The 19,267-nt window shown below is 37.6% G+C and overlaps 1 protein-coding gene across 5 annotated transcripts in view; it reads right to left on the bottom strand.

Annotated features, from left to right (window-relative positions):
• The window catches only part of GRID1 (glutamate ionotropic receptor delta type subunit 1), a 474,308-nt gene that overhangs the window by 41,558 nt on the left and 413,483 nt on the right, over window positions 1-19,267 (bottom strand). For all 5 annotated transcript variants that reach the window (XM_015865985.3, XM_032445261.2, XM_085555004.1 and 2 more), the window contains 4 exons: window positions 11,324-11,425; window positions 9,957-10,154; window positions 7,981-8,305; window positions 7,109-7,247 (listed from right to left, as the gene is read on the bottom strand). In XM_015865985.3, the coding sequence (XP_015721471.2) occupies window positions 7,109-7,247; window positions 7,981-8,305; window positions 9,957-10,154; window positions 11,324-11,425 (764 nt within the window). The remainder of the gene's footprint in view (window positions 1-7,108; window positions 7,248-7,980; window positions 8,306-9,956; window positions 10,155-11,323; window positions 11,426-19,267) is intronic.

Below are 19,267 nucleotides of genomic sequence, written 5' to 3'. Positions count from 1 at the left end.
ACCACTACTCCTGGAAGTCAGCTGGACAAGAGTTGTTCCTGTACTCCTACTGGAGACTTCCATTCTTATCCTTCTCTATCCATCCAATTTAATATAAAACAAGAGATGCCTTGGTGCAAGCCTTTGGATTCAAAGTTATCCTGCTGATGCTGAATATATGGTAGTGAATAGCGGGTGGGAAAATGAGTGTGGTACAAGAATGACAGAACCACCACTTGTATGGAGATGGTAAAGAATTATATAAGAAGACTTTTTTCTGGCCAAAATATGCAGTAGATTACCAAGGCTGGAAGCTCATCTATGTCCTTGTCTGAGCTGACAGCAAGTAAAATAATTACATCTTTCCCTTCTTACAAATTGGGTAGATCTAGTATTTCATTTTATGCAATTGTTTTATGGGAAGCAGAGTACAGGACATAACTTGACTGTGATAACACGCTTGCTAATTATTGGCAGCTTTGCATATGGAGCTAACTTGCTTGTTCTGGCTGCAGAGCTGCTTTGCATCTGACTCCATGGGATCTGGAAGCCTATGAAAAAACAGGCACTATCTTACCTCTTCACAGAACATCCTGTATTACTTTTACATTAGGACCTGCTGCTACACTAATGACAGTTACCAGTACAGATAGAAGGTACAAAATGCAAATCATCTCACAGGGCTTTTTTGTTTGATTGTCTTTTTTCCAGGGAGCTTCTTCACTAGTAACCATCATGAAGATACTTATTTTTTTAATCCTGGTTCCACCTGGCTTCTCACTTAAGGCTCCTTGTTAAAACATTCTTCTGAGAAAGACATATACTGTAGGGACACGTAACAATAGTTTTCTGTCCGAAAGAAAAGTAAATAAAGCCAGTAGGCAGACACATGGAATGCTATAGTAACATGAAAGATGGATCAACTGGAGATCAATATACAGCCACCTGATAGAGTGGGGAAAACCTATCTGTATTCTTGCAAGCCTAAAACACACATACACACAAGCAGAGTGGTCAGCCTGCCTTAGCACTTCTTCCTCAATAAAGCTGCATTTGCAAATCAGTATTCACTGTGAGGCTTTTCTCCTTATTGTTTTTGTCCATTCAAGTGATGGAGTGAGGTAGTCTGCACAACTAGGAGATATTTGGAGCTCTAAGGCCATCTCGGTCTGAATTGTTGTCATAATCATTCTTTTCTTCCATAATATCCTGCTATATTAGATTCTATTATCAGTTAAAAGATAAAAGACATTTTATCAGCTTCTTGAGAGAAAAAACAATACAAATACAAATACTGTATTGGGAAAAATTCTTCTGTTTCTCTATTTTTCTATTGTTTATCCCTTAGGAGCCAAATAGGAAAAAAAAACAAACCAAAACAAAAAACAACAACCAAAGAAGCCACAAGTATCAGAAACCACATACTGTAACAATGGAGGATGAAGCCAGAGGCCAATGTCATGTATGCAGGCAGCACACAACCACTCTACGCAGTGAATAACTGACATTAATGTAAGAAAATCTGATTTCAAAGACAACTCAATCTGAGCTGAGAAGATAAGATGGCCCAAATCATTTACTGCTCTGAACTCTATGAATGTTAATGCCCCAGCCCACTTAAGCCACAGAACTTCCCAGTAACAAATGAAGAGATGCTATAATACAGGTGTTGTAAAGGCAGAACTGGAAAGGGTGTGGAACACAAGGCCATTGGTTTTCTATTCAACTCCAACATATGCCTCTTATTTGTAGTGGCAACTAGAGTGGTGGAATGCAAGCCTAATTTTCAGCTCTGTGTTCTCATATTCCCCAGAAAAATAGGCCCTTGGGAAATATTTGCACTTCCATGCTTGCCTGCTTGCCCAAATACAGGAGTAATTAGGATCCATTTTAAACCACATTTGAATGGCATATGACAACATTCAGAAAGCTTTATAAAAAACTCAGGCTTTGTCACGAACTGAGTTTCCCTGAAGCACCCACTGGGCCACACCATCAACAGAATGGAAATGAAATGATACACAGTGGGGATTCAGCACTGGCCCTAACACTGTGTCTTGCTCCAAACTGTGCCTGGAGGCAAGTTCTGGCCCTGAGTGCTGCAGCCCCTTTGCACAAGTTGCAGAGTATTTCCCTTAGCATTTCTCCCATGTGCTCTGAGAAGGGAATATTCTAGAAATTAAAGTGTATTTTGAGGTTTTTGTGCCTGCTCGCTCTCTTTTTGTAGCCTTTGTCTTTTTATGGATGAACTTAATCTAGTTATTTAATGATTGAAGCTTTTGCTCGCAGGCCTCAAATAATAATCATGATAATTATTTTTTATCACGCTTATTCATACATGCCTCCTGTCAATGTGCCCGAGGTGCTGCACAGATAAAACACAGTACAAACTAAACATAAGAAAACTAACAAAGAACAACCAATGAAATATTTAGAAAGCCAAGTGCAATATTAAAAACAGAATGGCTGCTTTCAAGCAAGAAATTTCAGGGCAAAATCATTGCAAATAAAGAGATTCATGTGAGCTTCTTGCTACCAGCATTATCAAATCCACTTCAATACAGCAGATGAAACCTTTGTTCAATTCCTTCTAGCTGGCATCTTCAGAATACTTTCCAAATTTTCTTTTAAAATATTTTGAGATTGCTTCTGTTTGGTATGCAATCCAGAACAGCTATCTTTTTTGATTCCTATGGAGTTATTATAATATAGCCATTTCCAGCCAACATCTTTAAAGCAGCTGAAGTGACAATATGCCATGTAAGATATGAAATAAGTTACTCTGTTACACAGAGAGGGAACTGAGACAGAGAGGAGGCTCAGCTTGCCAAGATTAAACAAAGCCTGTGGTAGAAAATGGATTTAAACCCAAGTCTTCCAAGTGCCTGACTTATCACCCTGACTAAGCTGCAGTAAATCTTCAGCTGTCACCAAAACAGGTGAAATTTGTGGGCTGAAACACAAGGAAGGAAACCCCAAATAATGAAATAAATGTAAATATAAAAGCAGGTGTATCTCAGAGCATTCACGGAATGCACAAATATTAAGGATCAATATGATAAAATCTTCAACTCTTGAATTTGTAAATAGCCTAACTTTTATATTCTGTTTTTTCTTGCACAATTCTTACTTCTTATCAGACAAGCTCTCCTAGACCCAGGTTAAAGAATATCTTTGCACTACTGAACAGCATGTAGTCTGCTTGTTAACAAGAAATGAAGCTGGAAGTTAAGTCACTGCTAATTAAACTCATAATTACAAATGGAAGGTCAGACGGCAGATCCAAGGGCTGCTCAATAATGTAATATGACAAAAGAAAGAACAAACTCTCATGTAATAGTCTAGCCCTCATTTGGCAGACTGATCCATAGGAAGACTCCTCAGCCACACATGGGTCATATCACAGATATTAGAATACACATAAATCATTGGGGTTTAAAATAAGACCTGAAAAAAGAAATAATTATTAACTACTCATTCACAAGTTAGAATGTAGGTTGCAGCCCTGCAGTCCACTAGAAAGAAGACAGGGTTGGTTTCTTAACAATGGAAGTACACACAGATGGATTTGGCACTTCTCAGATGGTGAGCCGAGCTCCACTGTAGGTGACCACTTTACTGCCTTGGACCCCTTGGTGTGAGATTTGGAACAGACAAACAAAGAGAAGATGAGAAGGGCATGAATGGTCGAAGTAAAGAAATGCAGGCAGCGCTTCAGAGCTGCTTTCTTCCATGCTTCCTTCTCTGGGTATTGCATCCTTCTGTGAACCACAGGCAGCTGCTCAAACTCTTAGCAAGGTAGGAAAGCCTTTGAGAATTACTAATACCAATTCTTTTCTCCCCCCAGCATTATTTCATTATCAGCAGGCTTTCATCTGACATGCTAATATTAAAAATCTGCCTTCCAACAGTTCAACTTCAGCAAACGTCTTGCCAAGCCCTTTCTATTAAATGTCATGTATGATTTCTATGCCACGCTTGTTTTGTAGTAAAAATTGTGGAGTTAAGTATCACTGGGTTGATTGACACCTAGCTATTCAATCAAACATACGCCTATTCTGTTAGATGCAGACTGCACATGTAAAAATTGATGCTGAAAACGCTTTTAGTAGGTATTTTGAAGGGGGGGGTGGGAAGAAAATCAGGCTTGTAGTGAAAATCTTAACTATGTTTCAGCTTCTGCAGCACCAATGTACTATTTTCTCGCCTGCCAGCAATTTAGCAACAGCAATAATAAACACCAGAGGACTTTCCTACAGAGGGAAAGGTAACAGAACACACTTATTGAGAGGACGGGGTTGGTTTCTTAACAATGGAAGTACACACAGATGGATTTGGCACTTCTCAGCTGGTGAGCAAATTTTCAACTATAACTTATTGTGCCTCTTTGGGTGGGAGCAAATGGATCTCAAATAAGCATTCCTTTCTGGCTCCATGAAAGACCTAATGCAGGCTAGCCCAGTGGCAAATACAGAAATGTAGAAATACTCAACATCATACTATGCTGAAGTTAGGTCGTGCTGTGAGCTGACAGACCAGGGAATGATGCATTCATGTAAGGTAATAACTTCCTTTCTTGAGAAACATATTTGTTTTAAACCTGACTCTACAACTATGAAAGATGTTTCTCCTGAAGACAGGTGACATGAAATATCTTCATTGTAGCTTAGAAGTGGATCGGTGTATTGATGCTCAACACCCAGACAACCTTTTTTAAAGGGTTTAGGCCAAATCTTCAGAGCAGCAGGATCTCTGGGAAATTCTGAAACAACTGTGAAATAGCCTAATACAAGACAAACAAATCCCTTAAGTTTTGGCAACCAGTCATTAAACCTAAGAGTTTTCTGATAGCTACCATTGAAGATTACCTGACAAAGGATTTGGGTGCATAAGCCAAAGCATCTGTGATCAATTAAAACACTCCAGACAGTAAGAATAATCCACACTATGGCTGGAACATCTATAGAAACCCCTGCCCTTATGGCCAAGCAGCTGGAGCACAAGCAGTGAACCTTAAGGGAATTTAAATAACAGTAAACATTTCTGAGTTGGCACATGAACGAATCTACTGGTGTTTGCAGATCACAGTATAGGGTTTCCTACTTTCTCTATCCTCTCCTTGTACAAGTGGATGTGATACTAAGAAGTAGAAGCCACCACTGGGTATAGAAAGGCACATAACCATAGTTCTTCAGTGGCGATCTAATGAATGAGAGGGCAGAGTGGACTCTGAAGTCCCAAGACAAAACTGAGCAGCTCCTTTACCCAAATCATTGCTCCCTCACCTGCCCAAAACTCTTAATAATTTTAATAAGAAGAGAATCAAAATCCCTTATAGATGTTGTAATAGATCAGCCTCAGATGCCTCATCTAACGATTTGCATTTAAGCTCATAAATACATTTGGTTTTTATTGTTGTTGTTGTTTTTAGATTCTCCACTGCATTTTATCCCATATTTTTCCTGCTCTGAAATTCGCTGCCTTTTGGCAGGTGCTGAGTAAACCCAACAGACAATTTCTTCTATCATGAAGGAAACAGAACTTACAGAAATCATTTGGAAGGTCACTGTTCAAGTTTTCCAAAGAACTATTTCTGTTCTGGGTTACAAGAGAAATTTCTTCACTGGGCTTAACCTTAGTTCTCCATCCTCATAGGATGAGGTCTTACAACAACGATACTCTGCAGTAGTAGTTTTATTCTCTTTAGTTTCTTCTGTTATTTCCAGAAATTACATGCTTAGATTGTTTGGTTTACTCCTTAAATCCACTCATTCTGGCCAATATAACAGAAAACTCATTTTAAAACAAAACTCTTGTGATTTTGAGTTGTTCATGTTATTATTACAACAGTATATCCACGCGAAGTGTTACAGTTTTTGCATGTTTGCAATGGCAAGTTAAATCGGACATAACGTGAAACTTGTGAGAACAGTATCCCATGCAGGATAACGAGGCAAAAGCTTTTTAAAGAGCTATTCTCATTCAAGTGCCAACAGCACAACTTACTGTTTAGGTGCTATGCATGAATACTCCAGTCCCAGTTTTTCCAGTGGAACCACAAATGAGATTGACATAGTAACTGTGTCAATCAGAAGCACCTACAATCTTTGCATCAGCTTTTTCTAAGAGAGCCTGTGTTGCAATGCCTGCCTTCTAGACACCTCGCCTCTCTGTTGCTGTCAGATCAAACATGAGATACCAGACTCAAATCCTGTCAGCAGTGGAAGAGGACAATAAATGGCCCTCTCAGTGCTTCATGTCAGCGTGAAGCTGAAAATTTTGTCCACGTTGAAAGAAAAAAGGGAAATTTTGTTTAACTGTTACATTTTTAATGAAAAACAAACAAACAAACATAAAAATTGCCAATATACAGCCAGCAGCTCCGAGGAGCTGCTCAGAGGCCTTGCTTACTGAGAATATTCTCACAGGATTAGTAGGCAGATGGCGGGGGAAAGAAGTCAAGGGGCAAGATAAATTGGGTTTGTTACAGAGGCTGTAATTTATCATCCTAATATTGCCAACACAAATACAGAGAATTATATATAAATTTAATATAACAACTGCTATATTACATCTATTATCCTAGAGTCAGATTTGGTTATCTTTTTTTCTGTGAGAAGGAGCCTCTTCTGAAAATAATGCCACTGAACAGGGCCATTTATATTTTAGAAGTCCTCCTACATTATATTACATGCAAATAATGGCATAAAGAACTATGTATATCAAAGTATTAAGAACATAAAATTATACACTGAAGGTGAGAAGTGAAATGATATATAGTTCCCTAGAGTTAGTAGGTTTTTTTTCTGAAAAAAAAGAAGAAAAATAGACAGATGAAGCATTAAGACCTCCAGTTAAAAAAAATGCAAATAAATGTGAAATACTTTCTTCTTGAAAAATACAGAATTAAAATGCCACTGCCCCTTGCATTCACCTAACAAAACTACTTGGAGGTTGTAGGAGTCAATGGAGAACAGAGAGGGTAGAAGAGAGAAGCAGCCACTGAAAATAAGAAGAGTTATTATTTTATTAGAGAGCTATCTCCTTCTTGCAAGAATGAGTGCTCAAATGGATAATGTATTTCTGTGAAATCCAGGTTTCCAGCTTCATGTTAAGAAAAGGCTCTTACCTTATAGGATTATCCATCCTTGATACTGTGAGAAACGCTGCTAAGTTGGCTGTGTAGGATGAGCACACGATAAGGGTGAAGAGCCACCAGCTTCCCATCACAATGCGCATAGCCACAGAATTGACAGTAGATTCACCCCCTGAAAGCAAACAAGGAAAATAAAGGTTCATCAAGAGCTTCTACCCTGTGTGACCCACCATGTTCAACTTTGTTGGAGTAACCTCTGCATCTGTGCTTTCAGACCACCCTTTTTCTGAGATAAGTGCTATTTCCACTAAGACTGACAGTCAACCTCCTGCCCTGGATGCTCTCCTAGAAAATTGTATTTCAAAATGTCTCCCTCAGGCATAATTCAGGATCAAACCTAGAGAACCTGGAGAATATTCTAAATAAGTCAAGTTTTACAGTGAAGTACTACTAATATGCAGAAATTAAATCATTAGAGTGTTCAGAACATCTTTCTATTGGTTTTAAATGACAGAAAGATAAACCGTCTCACATGAGTTCAAAAACATATACATTTCTAAAATCGGATTTCAATTATTAGGAAAGCTTCTGGTTTCTGAGTGGCATTGTAATGTCACAGCAAGCAGCTCTGCGGTTTATTTACCAAATAATCCTTTTCACAGAGTGGAAAAGTCTGTTGGGAGAGGTTTTATCAGACTTTCTGAGAAACAGAGAATTAGAACTTACCCCCCTAAAGCTTACTTATTTTTCCATTATCTGGGCTAACAAAACATATTACCTCCTCATATAAAGCTTCTCTTTCATCTTGAGAGTGTTCTGGTCAAGACTAACATGTCATGAAATGCTCTAACCAAGGTAGAACACTGTGGAGTGTCAATGAGTGTTGCTTGTAACAGACTGAATACCTTGCTGAACAAAAGCTCCGTACACAACCCAGATGGCACTGTGCAGGGTGGAGGAGGCAGAAGGGCTTGGCTGGGAGGCATTCTGTGCCCTGACCGCCTGGATCCGGTTCAAGACAAATATCAAGACTCCAACTATAGGGATGGCAGCAGCAATGCAAGCCCACACCGCAAAGTCAAACGGAGCAAAGAGAGAGAAGATGTTGATTTTCTCTTCAGGCTTCTTGATCAAGATCCCCACTGAATAGTCCATGTACCGCTTGCTGAAGTCCACAACGCTCTCTCGTTCAGGTGTTATAGTGATGGCTGAAATTGCTAGATCTGCTCTCTGTGAGACAAAGGCAACAGGTCAGATATCCTGCAGCAAGCATGAGTTCTGCTAGCATGAGCATTTCCAAAAAACAAGTGGCTCCATGCACTTCTAAAACTTAACAGGTTAAGATGAATTGAAATAAATCAGTTTCACCACTCAAAAGTTAACTGCATTGGTTTAAAGCAGAAGAGCAAAATGTAAATTGCCAAAGCACTCCATGCAAAATTTATTTAGCTTGTGCACTTGGTAGCAAGTTGAGAAGAGCTAACGTTCATTGTTCCCCTGTAGAGTTGGCAACTTCCCATATTCATGAAGGGATTTCATATGACATCTGGGGGGGAAGATACTGTTGTTTTTTTACAGTGAATAAAGTGCCTGCAAAAAATTAATAGCTGTAAGAATGCCCCAAAAGCAACACAGTTCCTGCTTTGAGCTCAATATTTTAAATGAGCAGGATTTATATATCGAAGGACCTTTAAGATTATGCAAACTCAATGAAACAGAAGAGTTTAATAAATAAGATCCCCAAAGCTTTTAAGAGCTGCAGTTGGTTTTTGCCTATTTTCTCATCTTAATCAAAACAGTTCCCTACAAAAAATAAAACACACTTTTCTTTTCCGAAGCATTTTCACAAGATTTCTTATTAGACTGAAAGTCAAACAGCTTATGTCAATGCAAAATAAGACAAAAATCCTTTACTTTTCCTAGCTACCACCAAGAATATTCCATTATCATACACACATTTAATAGTGCTTTAATTGCCTCTATTTCTTCCTAAACAACTACTTACCAGACACCAAGATGCCTACTTACTAGATAACAAGAAAGCTTTTCCTCCCAGTAATAACTCTACTGCAGAAGTGTAACCTTTTCTACAAAGGGCAGTAACATAAATATTAACTCCTTTGATTCTTTTTCTGGCTTAGCATTTGTCATGTGTCAGATAATGAGAGCACGAACAAAATACATTCTAATTTTGCCCTCCTGGAGATTCTAACCTATGGACTTCTCCACTTACTTCAGTGAAGTTTAGTTCATTTATTCCTGATTTGCAAGACTTGAATTAAGTAAGAAAATATTTCCTCCTTTATTTTAAATAAATGAATAATCCTAAGCTCAGTTCAGCATTTTAGTCCTTGAAAAAAATTATTTACAGCATATATTATGTGGGAAACTTTTCCTGCTTTGGAGTCAAACAGTTGGTCATTATGAAACATACTGCCATGAAGTGACACAAAGGAAGTCATACTTACAAGCAATGTTGCAAATACATAATGACAAAAAAAAAGTTAATTCATATGTTAAGAATACATATTTCTGCACTCATTCACACACACAGACATTCCCTTTCTTTTTATACTGGCATCTCTATAAACAGAATTACACTGATTTAAAGTACACTGGTAACAGTGGGGGGCAAATAGGAACAACAGACTCCACAGTTACCATAGTTTCAAAATGCATAGTTTAGACCATAGTCAAACCACCCAAAACCCTGAAGTGTTCTGTAATAGCTCTTCAATCCCAATTCCATCTCCTGTAATTTGCAGTGGAGGAAGGAAAGAATTTCAACAACCCCTTTACACTGTAGAGTCTTGACATCCTACGCAGAAGAGTTGTTGTTTTTTCCTATCTTTCCCCCAAATATAGTTCCTTTTCTACACACCTTGTTAATAAGTTCTCCAATCATGCCATTCCAGGAGCCATTCTGAAGCTGGTGTCCATATTTCCCATCAGGAACTTGATATATCTCATATTTGAAGCCCAGATTCTTGGCCAGTGCATCCAGGACGTCAATGGAAAATCCTTTGTAACGTTTTGGTTGCCCAAGTATGTTCTCCGCCACCATCACAAAAGGTTCTTCCTGAGAACAAAACACTGTCTCAGCTGATACTTGAAACAATTTTTTTAGTTTGCAATTTTAGCAAAATTGGTGCATTCTGGGTTAATTCTGGACAAATTAGCACACATTTCAGACTTCTCAGAAGGTCCTGAGGCAAAAGCTATAGGCCAGGTGGGACACTCAGAGGCATCTCTACCAGACACCAGTGCTCCAGCAGCTGTCCCATCATGAGAAGACACAGAGATCCCAGAGGATAACTCAACTCCCTCCTGGCACCTGCAGGATGAACTGCTCTCTGGAATCTCTCTTCACTATCTAATGTTTCAACTAACTGCCTAGAAAACAGGTACTAAGCATATGGGTCTTAAGAACATTACAGCTCTCCAACTGAGACTGTTGGCTGCATATCCTCTGCAGTTGTCTGCATTTGTGGTGAGGCACTGACAACCTCCTATACATGTTATAGCATAACCTTCCCTATCACCTGACTGAAGAAAGACAGATGGGGCGATTTCTTTAATGATCTTGTGCATTACTACTTATTTGTACCGTGCTTCAAAAAAAGGAAGAAAATAAAAAACACAAAGGCACCACATTCTTCAACCTGGAAACTACAATATTTTAGGTAGGGATGAATTCACGTCTTAATTTGTCTTTAATTTAGCACTCGACTAATAGGAGCTCTGCTACCACTCAGAATAGTAACAAACATCAGTTCCAAAAGCACATAATTTATGTCTTTTTCAAAGACACAATTTATCAACAAAAAGTTATGAACTTGATGGAAGAAACACTCAATTAAATTTTACACCCTGCAGCGCACAAAAGCCAAGATTAGATTATTGTAATTGGCTCATCTGATCTTAAAAATCCATGAAATGTTGAAAACTGCATATCTTAAGTGTAGCCCTGAGTACTCGGGTGCTGTGCTGGTTCTGCGTGCAGTATGATTTTCAATGCAGAAAAACAGCACAAGGGAACAAACCAACACTGTACATCTCTGACAGTGCATAGATTCACATAAAATAACATAAGGCCATCATCTATGTTCCTTGCTTACGTAACTGATCATCCAAAAATACAAAATTGAAAATGATAGGGAAAAAAATACTGAAGGAAGTGCCCAGAATACTCAGTCACAACCTTTTTACTTTGAGCATTTTGTTTCCTGAACTCAAATAGGATCATACCAAGACAGTCACCACTTTCAGTGTCAGTCCTTGTAAATCACTTCCCAGACGTCGTTCTTGCAGGCTACCATTCAGCCCTTTCTCAGAGTCCCACGTTGCCAACTAGAAAAAGAAAGTGCAGTGAGTCTGAAACACTGGTAGGCAGAAATTCTTCAGTGCTTACATAAACGTTTAACAGCAGCTTGATCGAATCCAGAACTAACACACAGAGAAGTGAGTTTTCTAAACACAGAATCAGAATTGGTGAGATTTAGAGGACAGAAACTAATTCTTTGTGAGACTGTATTTTCATCAATGTCTGTAATAAAACTGCTTTATTATCTGCAGTACTTGTCATATTACTTCACCTAGATGACTATGATATGACTTTTCTCTCTCTAGTAAGTTTGTATCGCCTGACAGTCCTTAGGATCATCTCTACAGTCTCACTATCCCATACTCCCCTCTCAGATCAGATCCCCCCTGCTTTTTAAATCACGCTCTAGAGCTTATCAAAGACCAACCTTCTTTCCTGCTGCTTCTTGCTCATTGGTGGTTATAAAATCTTGACACAGATTCTGTGGAGGCAAAATGCCTTCCTATCTTGGGCTGTCTTCAAATTCTATATTAAGTCCTATTTTTTCTCTTCTTGCCCTACTTCTACCTCATCAGTAAAACAATGACAGCCTCTCAAGATCCCAAGCTCCCATTATCAAATATCTGATAACCTCTATAAGCACTATATGCATTTGCCAAATGCAAGATATGTATTTTCAAGATACCTCCACAGAACATCACACGTAAATATTTTATTTTTCAATTAGACTTAGCACTTCAAAATCAATTTTAGTGCTTTTTCTGGGAAGACATTCAATAGAAAAGTCAATCTTAAGTGACCCTTGCATTATTCAAGTGAATACGGTCTTTGGCAGCAGCAGAAATCAGACACTCCTTTTACATTAAAAAAGAATCCATAGTACTCTTAAATCCAGTTGTACTCTTAAACACCAATACTGTGCTCACATAGGAGGCAGTGCTGTTAGCTGAAGGCATGCCCTGTAGTTATTTAACTTAGTCCAAGATATGTGAAATGTGCCTTCTTGGTGCCAGAAGCTAATTTTCATGTAGCAAGTCAAAATCTACTTGGAAGGAACTTATTTTGCTGAAAATGCCTATAGCTAGATGTCCTACACGATTTATTTCTATGACTTCAGTCATATCCTAAAGCCTCAAAAGTCAAACCGACGAATAAATTGTGATAGGAGAGATCTGTATAGTTTTCTTTTTGTTTTGTTGTACTAAACTGATAAACAGGGAAGTAGAAAAGAACAGGACAATCAGAGATGACTCAGCCATCCTATCTATCACAGAGGCAGATTCATTAGTATTTATTATACAATTATTCTGTAGTCACTAAATCTTCCAGTTGAGACTCAGGTAAGAAAAGAATTAAAGCTATACCTCCTTTTACCCATCTGACCTGAGGGACAGAAGAGGAGAATAAATGACTGATAATAAGCTTCCCAATGACACTCCTGAAAGCTGAGGGATTTCAGATTGAAAATTCTCCCTGTGATGTAAGTTTGGAGTTACAATGAATACCCAGCAATATGGGTAGATATCTATAGCCATTGTATTTCTTAGATCCAAATTCAGATCCTCACTCTGAAATATGACCTCATGTGTTTCTTATCTCTTTCTACTGCTAAGCAAAATTAACCAAACTGTCAGCTGCGAAGAATCAGTATGGTTCAACAAAGACCAATTTAAGTGCACGTGGTAAAAATACTCTCTCAAATCATTAAAGAACATTGCACTACCGAAGCTTTCTTGGACTGTCCTATACAATAAACATATGGAGAATATACAGGGAAAGTTTCAGCAAAAATGGCTTACGCAGTCTATGAACAATCACTATTTATTCAAGAATGGAAAATTAAATAAATTGATTACTTTGGCACAGGTGGACTGACTCTTGTTCCTTTCCCCTTCATAAACTGTATTTGACTTCACATCAGATTGGTCAAACAATGTGAATATCCCACATTTTGCATTCTGTACTAAAAATAAGAATTCTTAAAAGGAACTGGAAACCCACTATAGCAAAAGCATAGGTCTTTTCCTTTCATTCAAAACCTAAGATTTCTCTTTTTATGCAGTAGGGGTACATGCAAGGATGAGAAGTGTATTTCACAGCCTATCGGCACAGAACTTCATGGTGTTCTGTATGGAAAAACAATTTTTTCAGTCTTTAAAAGGCAAATGATGCAGATAAATATGATAGATCGAACATAAGGAAATCCTTTTACATTAGGGATTTTTTCTCTTAATATCTTTGTGCTTCAGAACACTTCACTTGCTTAGAAGCGTGCCAATTTGTGCTTCCACTTATTGCAGACAGCATTTTATTTATAGGATCGATGCATTTACAGATACGTATACCAATTTGTGACAGCTGACCTATCAAGATCAGTGCCTGAGAAACTAATTTCCAGCACTGTTAAGCACAATGAGTACTGCAGTTATTTGATAAGACCACCCGAGTTTCACTCTTAGTAGAAATAGGTACCATGTTCCTACCAGGACCTGGAACCAAAGGTCAGAGAACAACCATCAGCTGGTAGGAGATACACGACTTTAAGATCTGATTATCGCAAAGTACTTGCAGAGTCAGCACTTGCAGGATGTATGTCAGAAATTAGTGGTCTCTGGAAAGGACATTGAACGGCAGTCTGAGTGTTCTTTTTTTTTAGTTTCTTTTTGTTCTTTGGCTCTCAACTTACTGTGTTATAGAGGAGTTCAGGATTTGAAAGCAACTACTTCAATAAAGCTTTTCAATTTAAACCTTCTCTTTCTCATAGAGCCATATTGTTGGCTGTCTTACAGTTCTAACCATACATCAGAAGCTCAATCACCCTCTAAAGACAAAACAGAAGAAAAAAAGGTGAATTTCAGACATAAGTGCAATTTCTTGGAAAATTCTGACTCAAGAGAAGCTTCTGATCATTACCAGTATTTACTGTGTTTTCAACAAAAAAACACAAGGAAAAACTTAAGAGAAATTCCAAATTTTGACATTGTTTTTAAGCCCCCAAAGCCATATACAGGTCCAAACACACTTCCTCAACACCAAAGGGAAACAATTGCATGGCCAGAAAACCTGGGAATGTGAAATGATAAAAGATGTCATCCACTTGTCTCAAGAACCTGCAGGGATTTTTTCCTGAAAAGTACCTGTCAGGATTTCGGGTTTCCTGAGTTTCCATTGATAAATTCTAAGCCAATTTCTACCACAGAGTTTCATAACACTACTAATGATGCAGGATCTGACCGCCCAATGCTTACTTGAGCTTAGTTCCCCAGGGGAAATCATACTGAGATGGCATGGTAAACTTACACCAGACAATATCAGAAACAGAAGCGTGAAGACCCTCATCAGCATAATGAGGCAGACAATCCATTTGCTCAAATAAAGCAAAGTTGCATGCATTTAACACAGATTTGCAAGATTTACTACCTCCTTTGATCGTAATCAATTAGATTGAGAGCCTGTGCACTTCCTCATTTAGGAGATGAAACTGATGAAAAACTCCATTATTTGTCACACAGGTAGGTGTTTTTCTGAAAAATGTGTGTTTTCATGCTGCTCTACTACACCATAATTACATACTCCTTGAAAAGTAACTTGAATATAGTTTTCCTAACTCTGCTTTGAGTGTTCAAACCACTGGACTACAGTAAATTTGTCTCATGCCCAAATAAACAGAGATGTAAATTATCCTAAACTGGTAGGAAATACAGCTGAAAACTTGCATTAGCGCAGAAAGTGAATATTTAATGTTTCTCTCACAATAGTGCACAAGAACGTCTACATTATATAAGTTGCTGATGCAGCAGGTCCTGTTTAAATAATGCATGCCACTGCTAGTTATGTCCATTTTAAATATGACATCCCAGACACTTCCTCTGCTTTTCAAGGCAAATTTGATTCCCATAAGAAGTGTAAAACAATTATTTTTAGCACATTTACAGTAGTGTCTGAAAGGGCATCAACCCAGAGCCTGCCCCTTCTACCTTCCCAAAAAGCTCCTTTGGAGCTCAGGGTACACCATCCAAACAAATTAAACTTGTGAACTCCTGCCTTGAATCCTGCAGAACTTCTAACAAAGAGAAATGGAAGAGAGAGAACAAGGTAGTCAGTTCTCATGCCCTGAGATAGTGACGCCTTTACCAACCCAAATTATATTGCCTATACGAAAGCTGTTCCGGCTATGAAATTAAATAAATTAATTAGTGCCACTCACAACATGACAACAATGCTTTTAGATTAATGTTGAACTGAAATGGATTTCAATTCACTGACAACTTGTTTCTTAAACTTCAAGCCAACATAATTTAATTCAAATATGTTGTCCTTGTACCACATTCATAGATTTGGCATGTTGGAAATTCTGGCTAAGAACATACAGAAATATTTAACGTTATAAAAGCAGACTTCTAATAGACACAATGATTAAAATAATTAAAAATAACCAACAAATCAATATAAACAATTAAATCATACAGGCAAATGAAATAAAGGAGTGGCCCAAAAAATAAACTGAACAAATTGGACGCTTCTATGCTGCAATTCTACTGGGTAAAAAAAGAACTCGATTTAAAAAGTAAGTAAAACAAATATTTACATTTTATCCAAGGAGTCTTTTAAATGCACTCTATCTGTAATGTAGAGATTTGCTGTCATTCATTATCATTCACAGCAAGATATTAATAGGATTTATACAGCGGACATCTTAAGGAACAGACTGGACTTCCTGGAACATCTTTTCCTTCTTTATGACTGGAGTCGCCTTGCAAAAAAATTTCATGTGAAATATGGAATCATTAACTAAGAAAAATTAATCATCTTTTTAAACTGTGTATTTATACAATCAGTAATTGCATAAAATAGGATTAGGAAAATAAGAAGGCATTGGAAATAGTACTTGCGAGCAAATCTGATACAACGTCTTTCTATAATAGCTACATAATTATTAAGGATACTCAAAAGTCTCTATTCTGAAGCACAACAATTATTTACTATAAGAACCTGGACAAGAACAGCAATCAAAATGATTGAAGGCAATATTCTGCGTTCCAGCATGATCTCATCTTCTCTGTAGTGAAATAACTGCAAGTCATCAAGGCATGGATATTTATTCTATTCTATTCTGATATTCTGCATTTATTTATACCAAAGGCAGAGCCTGCTTCCAAACATCACAGTAGGGTGGAATTGTTAGAATGCATGTACATTTAGATAGGAAAATAATCAGTTTATGACAAAGTCTGTAAGGCTACTGTGAAGGCTGGAAGTAGTAGATTTGGTCATCAAGGTATCACTGCACATTAGGAACCATAAGTATTTAAACTGAGAAACAAGGAAGTTAAACAACTCTTTAACATTTTATGCAGCACTACTGTATAATTTAATAAAGTATTTACTTTTTTTAAGATGTAGATACAGATATTATGTACTTCAAAATGCTGATGCATGTTAGGGCTCTTGAAGAATTACTTCATTCACTGACACTTCCAGAGATCCAACTGACATTTCTGTATCTTTGGGAAACTAATATCTAAGCCAAATATTTGAGTTTAATTCTAAGATATTATCCATCATCAAAAAGTTGCATCACGGTTGTACAAGGGTATATTGACTGAAAGCACTGGGGATATGTTAGAATATCTACAAACCCGCAGCCACAGCAATGGAGAACTCTGGAACATACCAACATTATGAAGCAGAGGACTGCGAATCAAGACTTAAGCAATACAGAAAAAAATCAGTCTTTTGGATGTAAATTTTAACACATCCTTTTTAACACTCAGAACAATCAGCTTGTCATTACAGGGCCACACAGAGATTGCAGATGCATGGTAAAAGTTCAGAGCATGGCAGGGAGATCACAGAACGCTGTTTTCTCTCATTCCCCGTACTATAGCAAAAAGGGCTATCCTGAGACAATAAGCCCTTTAAAGAAAATAAATGGAGGAACAGCAAAGGGCTGATCATCTCACTGAAGGATCTGGTTTTCTCTGTGGAACTATGAAGCACACTGATGTAGGTTGCTGCTTTAACAGGAATTTAAGAATACGAGGTCTTGTGAAGGAAGAATACAGCTTATTCTAGTTTTAGTGTAACACATGTAGTGTGCCATATAAATTAAAATAAAACATCTCTAGAGAATAATAGGAAGATGATGGCAGTAAAATCTTATGATGACCACACCATTCTGAAACATGTGTTTGCTTTTTTGAAAGCAAAAATAATAGGTAACAGAAATGAAAATATGACAATAAACTTATAAGTGGATTTCAGTTCTGTTTCATACAGAGAATTGTGAAAACTAGCTACAAAAACTTTAACTCATTCCATGAAATAAGAACAATATCATGATTTATGTTAGCTTCTAAGTAGCAACAAAGAATGACATACGAAGATGAGGATGGAAGTTTTGAGGTAGCTTAGCGTAAGTCGGTATTAATAACTTCCTTATCTTACAGCTTTATTAACAATTTGGAACAAGTAATAGCAAACTACTAAAATCAAGTTTACAAAAATGCAAAGACTGGAAAGCACTCAAAATATGTCAGACTAGAAGAGGGAGAAAAATAAATGGGCAAAGTACAGAGATAGAAATGAAATAGTGCAATGCATTTTGCTTTGACTAGAAGTAAACATTATTAAAAACAAAAGAAACGTGAAGCAGAGATTTACCTATTGAAAATAATGGAAATAGATGTTAAAAAATTCTGCAGTGTGAAAGCGAGCTGCAAATGGATGACAAGCTTGTAACGCAATACAGTGGCACAAGTGTCATTTGGGACTCCACGTGTTCCATGGCATATGCTGCACAGAGAGCAGTCACAACATAGCTGAGAGAAACATGCAATGTTAATGCTGCACTGAGCATCTGTCCAAACAGGATTTAGGCACGACAGAAGAAAATCAAGGGAGAAAGGGACAACTATTGGGGCAAAGGAGTTAGAATAAGAAGCGTAAAAGAAGCAACTGCAAATATCTAAGTTAATGATTACTCAGAAGTCGGAAAATTAGAAGCAGTGCTGGGTATAAGACAGCAGAACGACTACTGTTGAGTTCAAATAAACTACAGGGGCTCTTTCATGTAAAATCCAAACTGGCTCCAGGAATCATTCTTTTATTCTTGATGTAGATTGCAAAAAGAAAAACAGACAAAAAAATACTATAAAATGTAAAATATAAAAGAAAAAATACTAGGAGCTATTTAAGGCCCCAGCCTTACAATTACTTACAGATGTTCTTTAGCTTAGCAAATGTACATAATATCATAGAGAGTTTCTCTTATATAAAGTTAATTGAGCATAGACTAGAACAGAAAATAAAGTTCAAGAACACTGAAGGAGGGATTTGAATAGGAAAGAGCAATTGACCTGAACTGACATGTGTAAGGAAACAGACATACACCACTGCTCTTCTGAGAAGCACTGCGAGACAAACAGCAAACGTCTGGGAGTAAGATGCCACGTGAAGGCTGCCCTTGCAGCAGCATAATGCCCTTCAAAGCACGTAAGGGAGCATGTTCACAATTAAGAGAGAAGACAAGCAGTAACCGAATCACCACCTACATGGATTGTCCCGTGGCTTTCTTATTTAGCATTGAAGAGAACACAAATCTCCAATTGTGCGAACAAAATACGCTCCGGTAAGAATCTGCATAATAACAAGCTGACCAATCTAAAGTAACTCAAAGGGCTTACGCCAAAGGAGAAGAAAACAACATTAAAAAACAAATTAAAATCAGAAACAGTTTTTTTGCATGCAGTATCAAATACAGCATTAAATCACTATTAACCAGAGAGTGGTTAGCGTCAAGAATAAGGAGTCTATGTCACTTATGGTAAGTGATACTTAATAGATATGGAAAACCTAGAGGGAAAGAC

The sequence above is a fragment of the Coturnix japonica genome, chromosome 8, assembly GCF_054131305.1.
Source record: "Coturnix japonica strain WE chromosome 8, WE-NBRP24, whole genome shotgun sequence".
Lineage (NCBI taxonomy): Eukaryota > Metazoa > Chordata > Aves > Galliformes > Phasianidae > Coturnix > Coturnix japonica.
The sequence above is the reverse complement of the archived record's forward strand: the minus strand, read 5'-3'. Positions and strand labels throughout refer to the sequence as shown.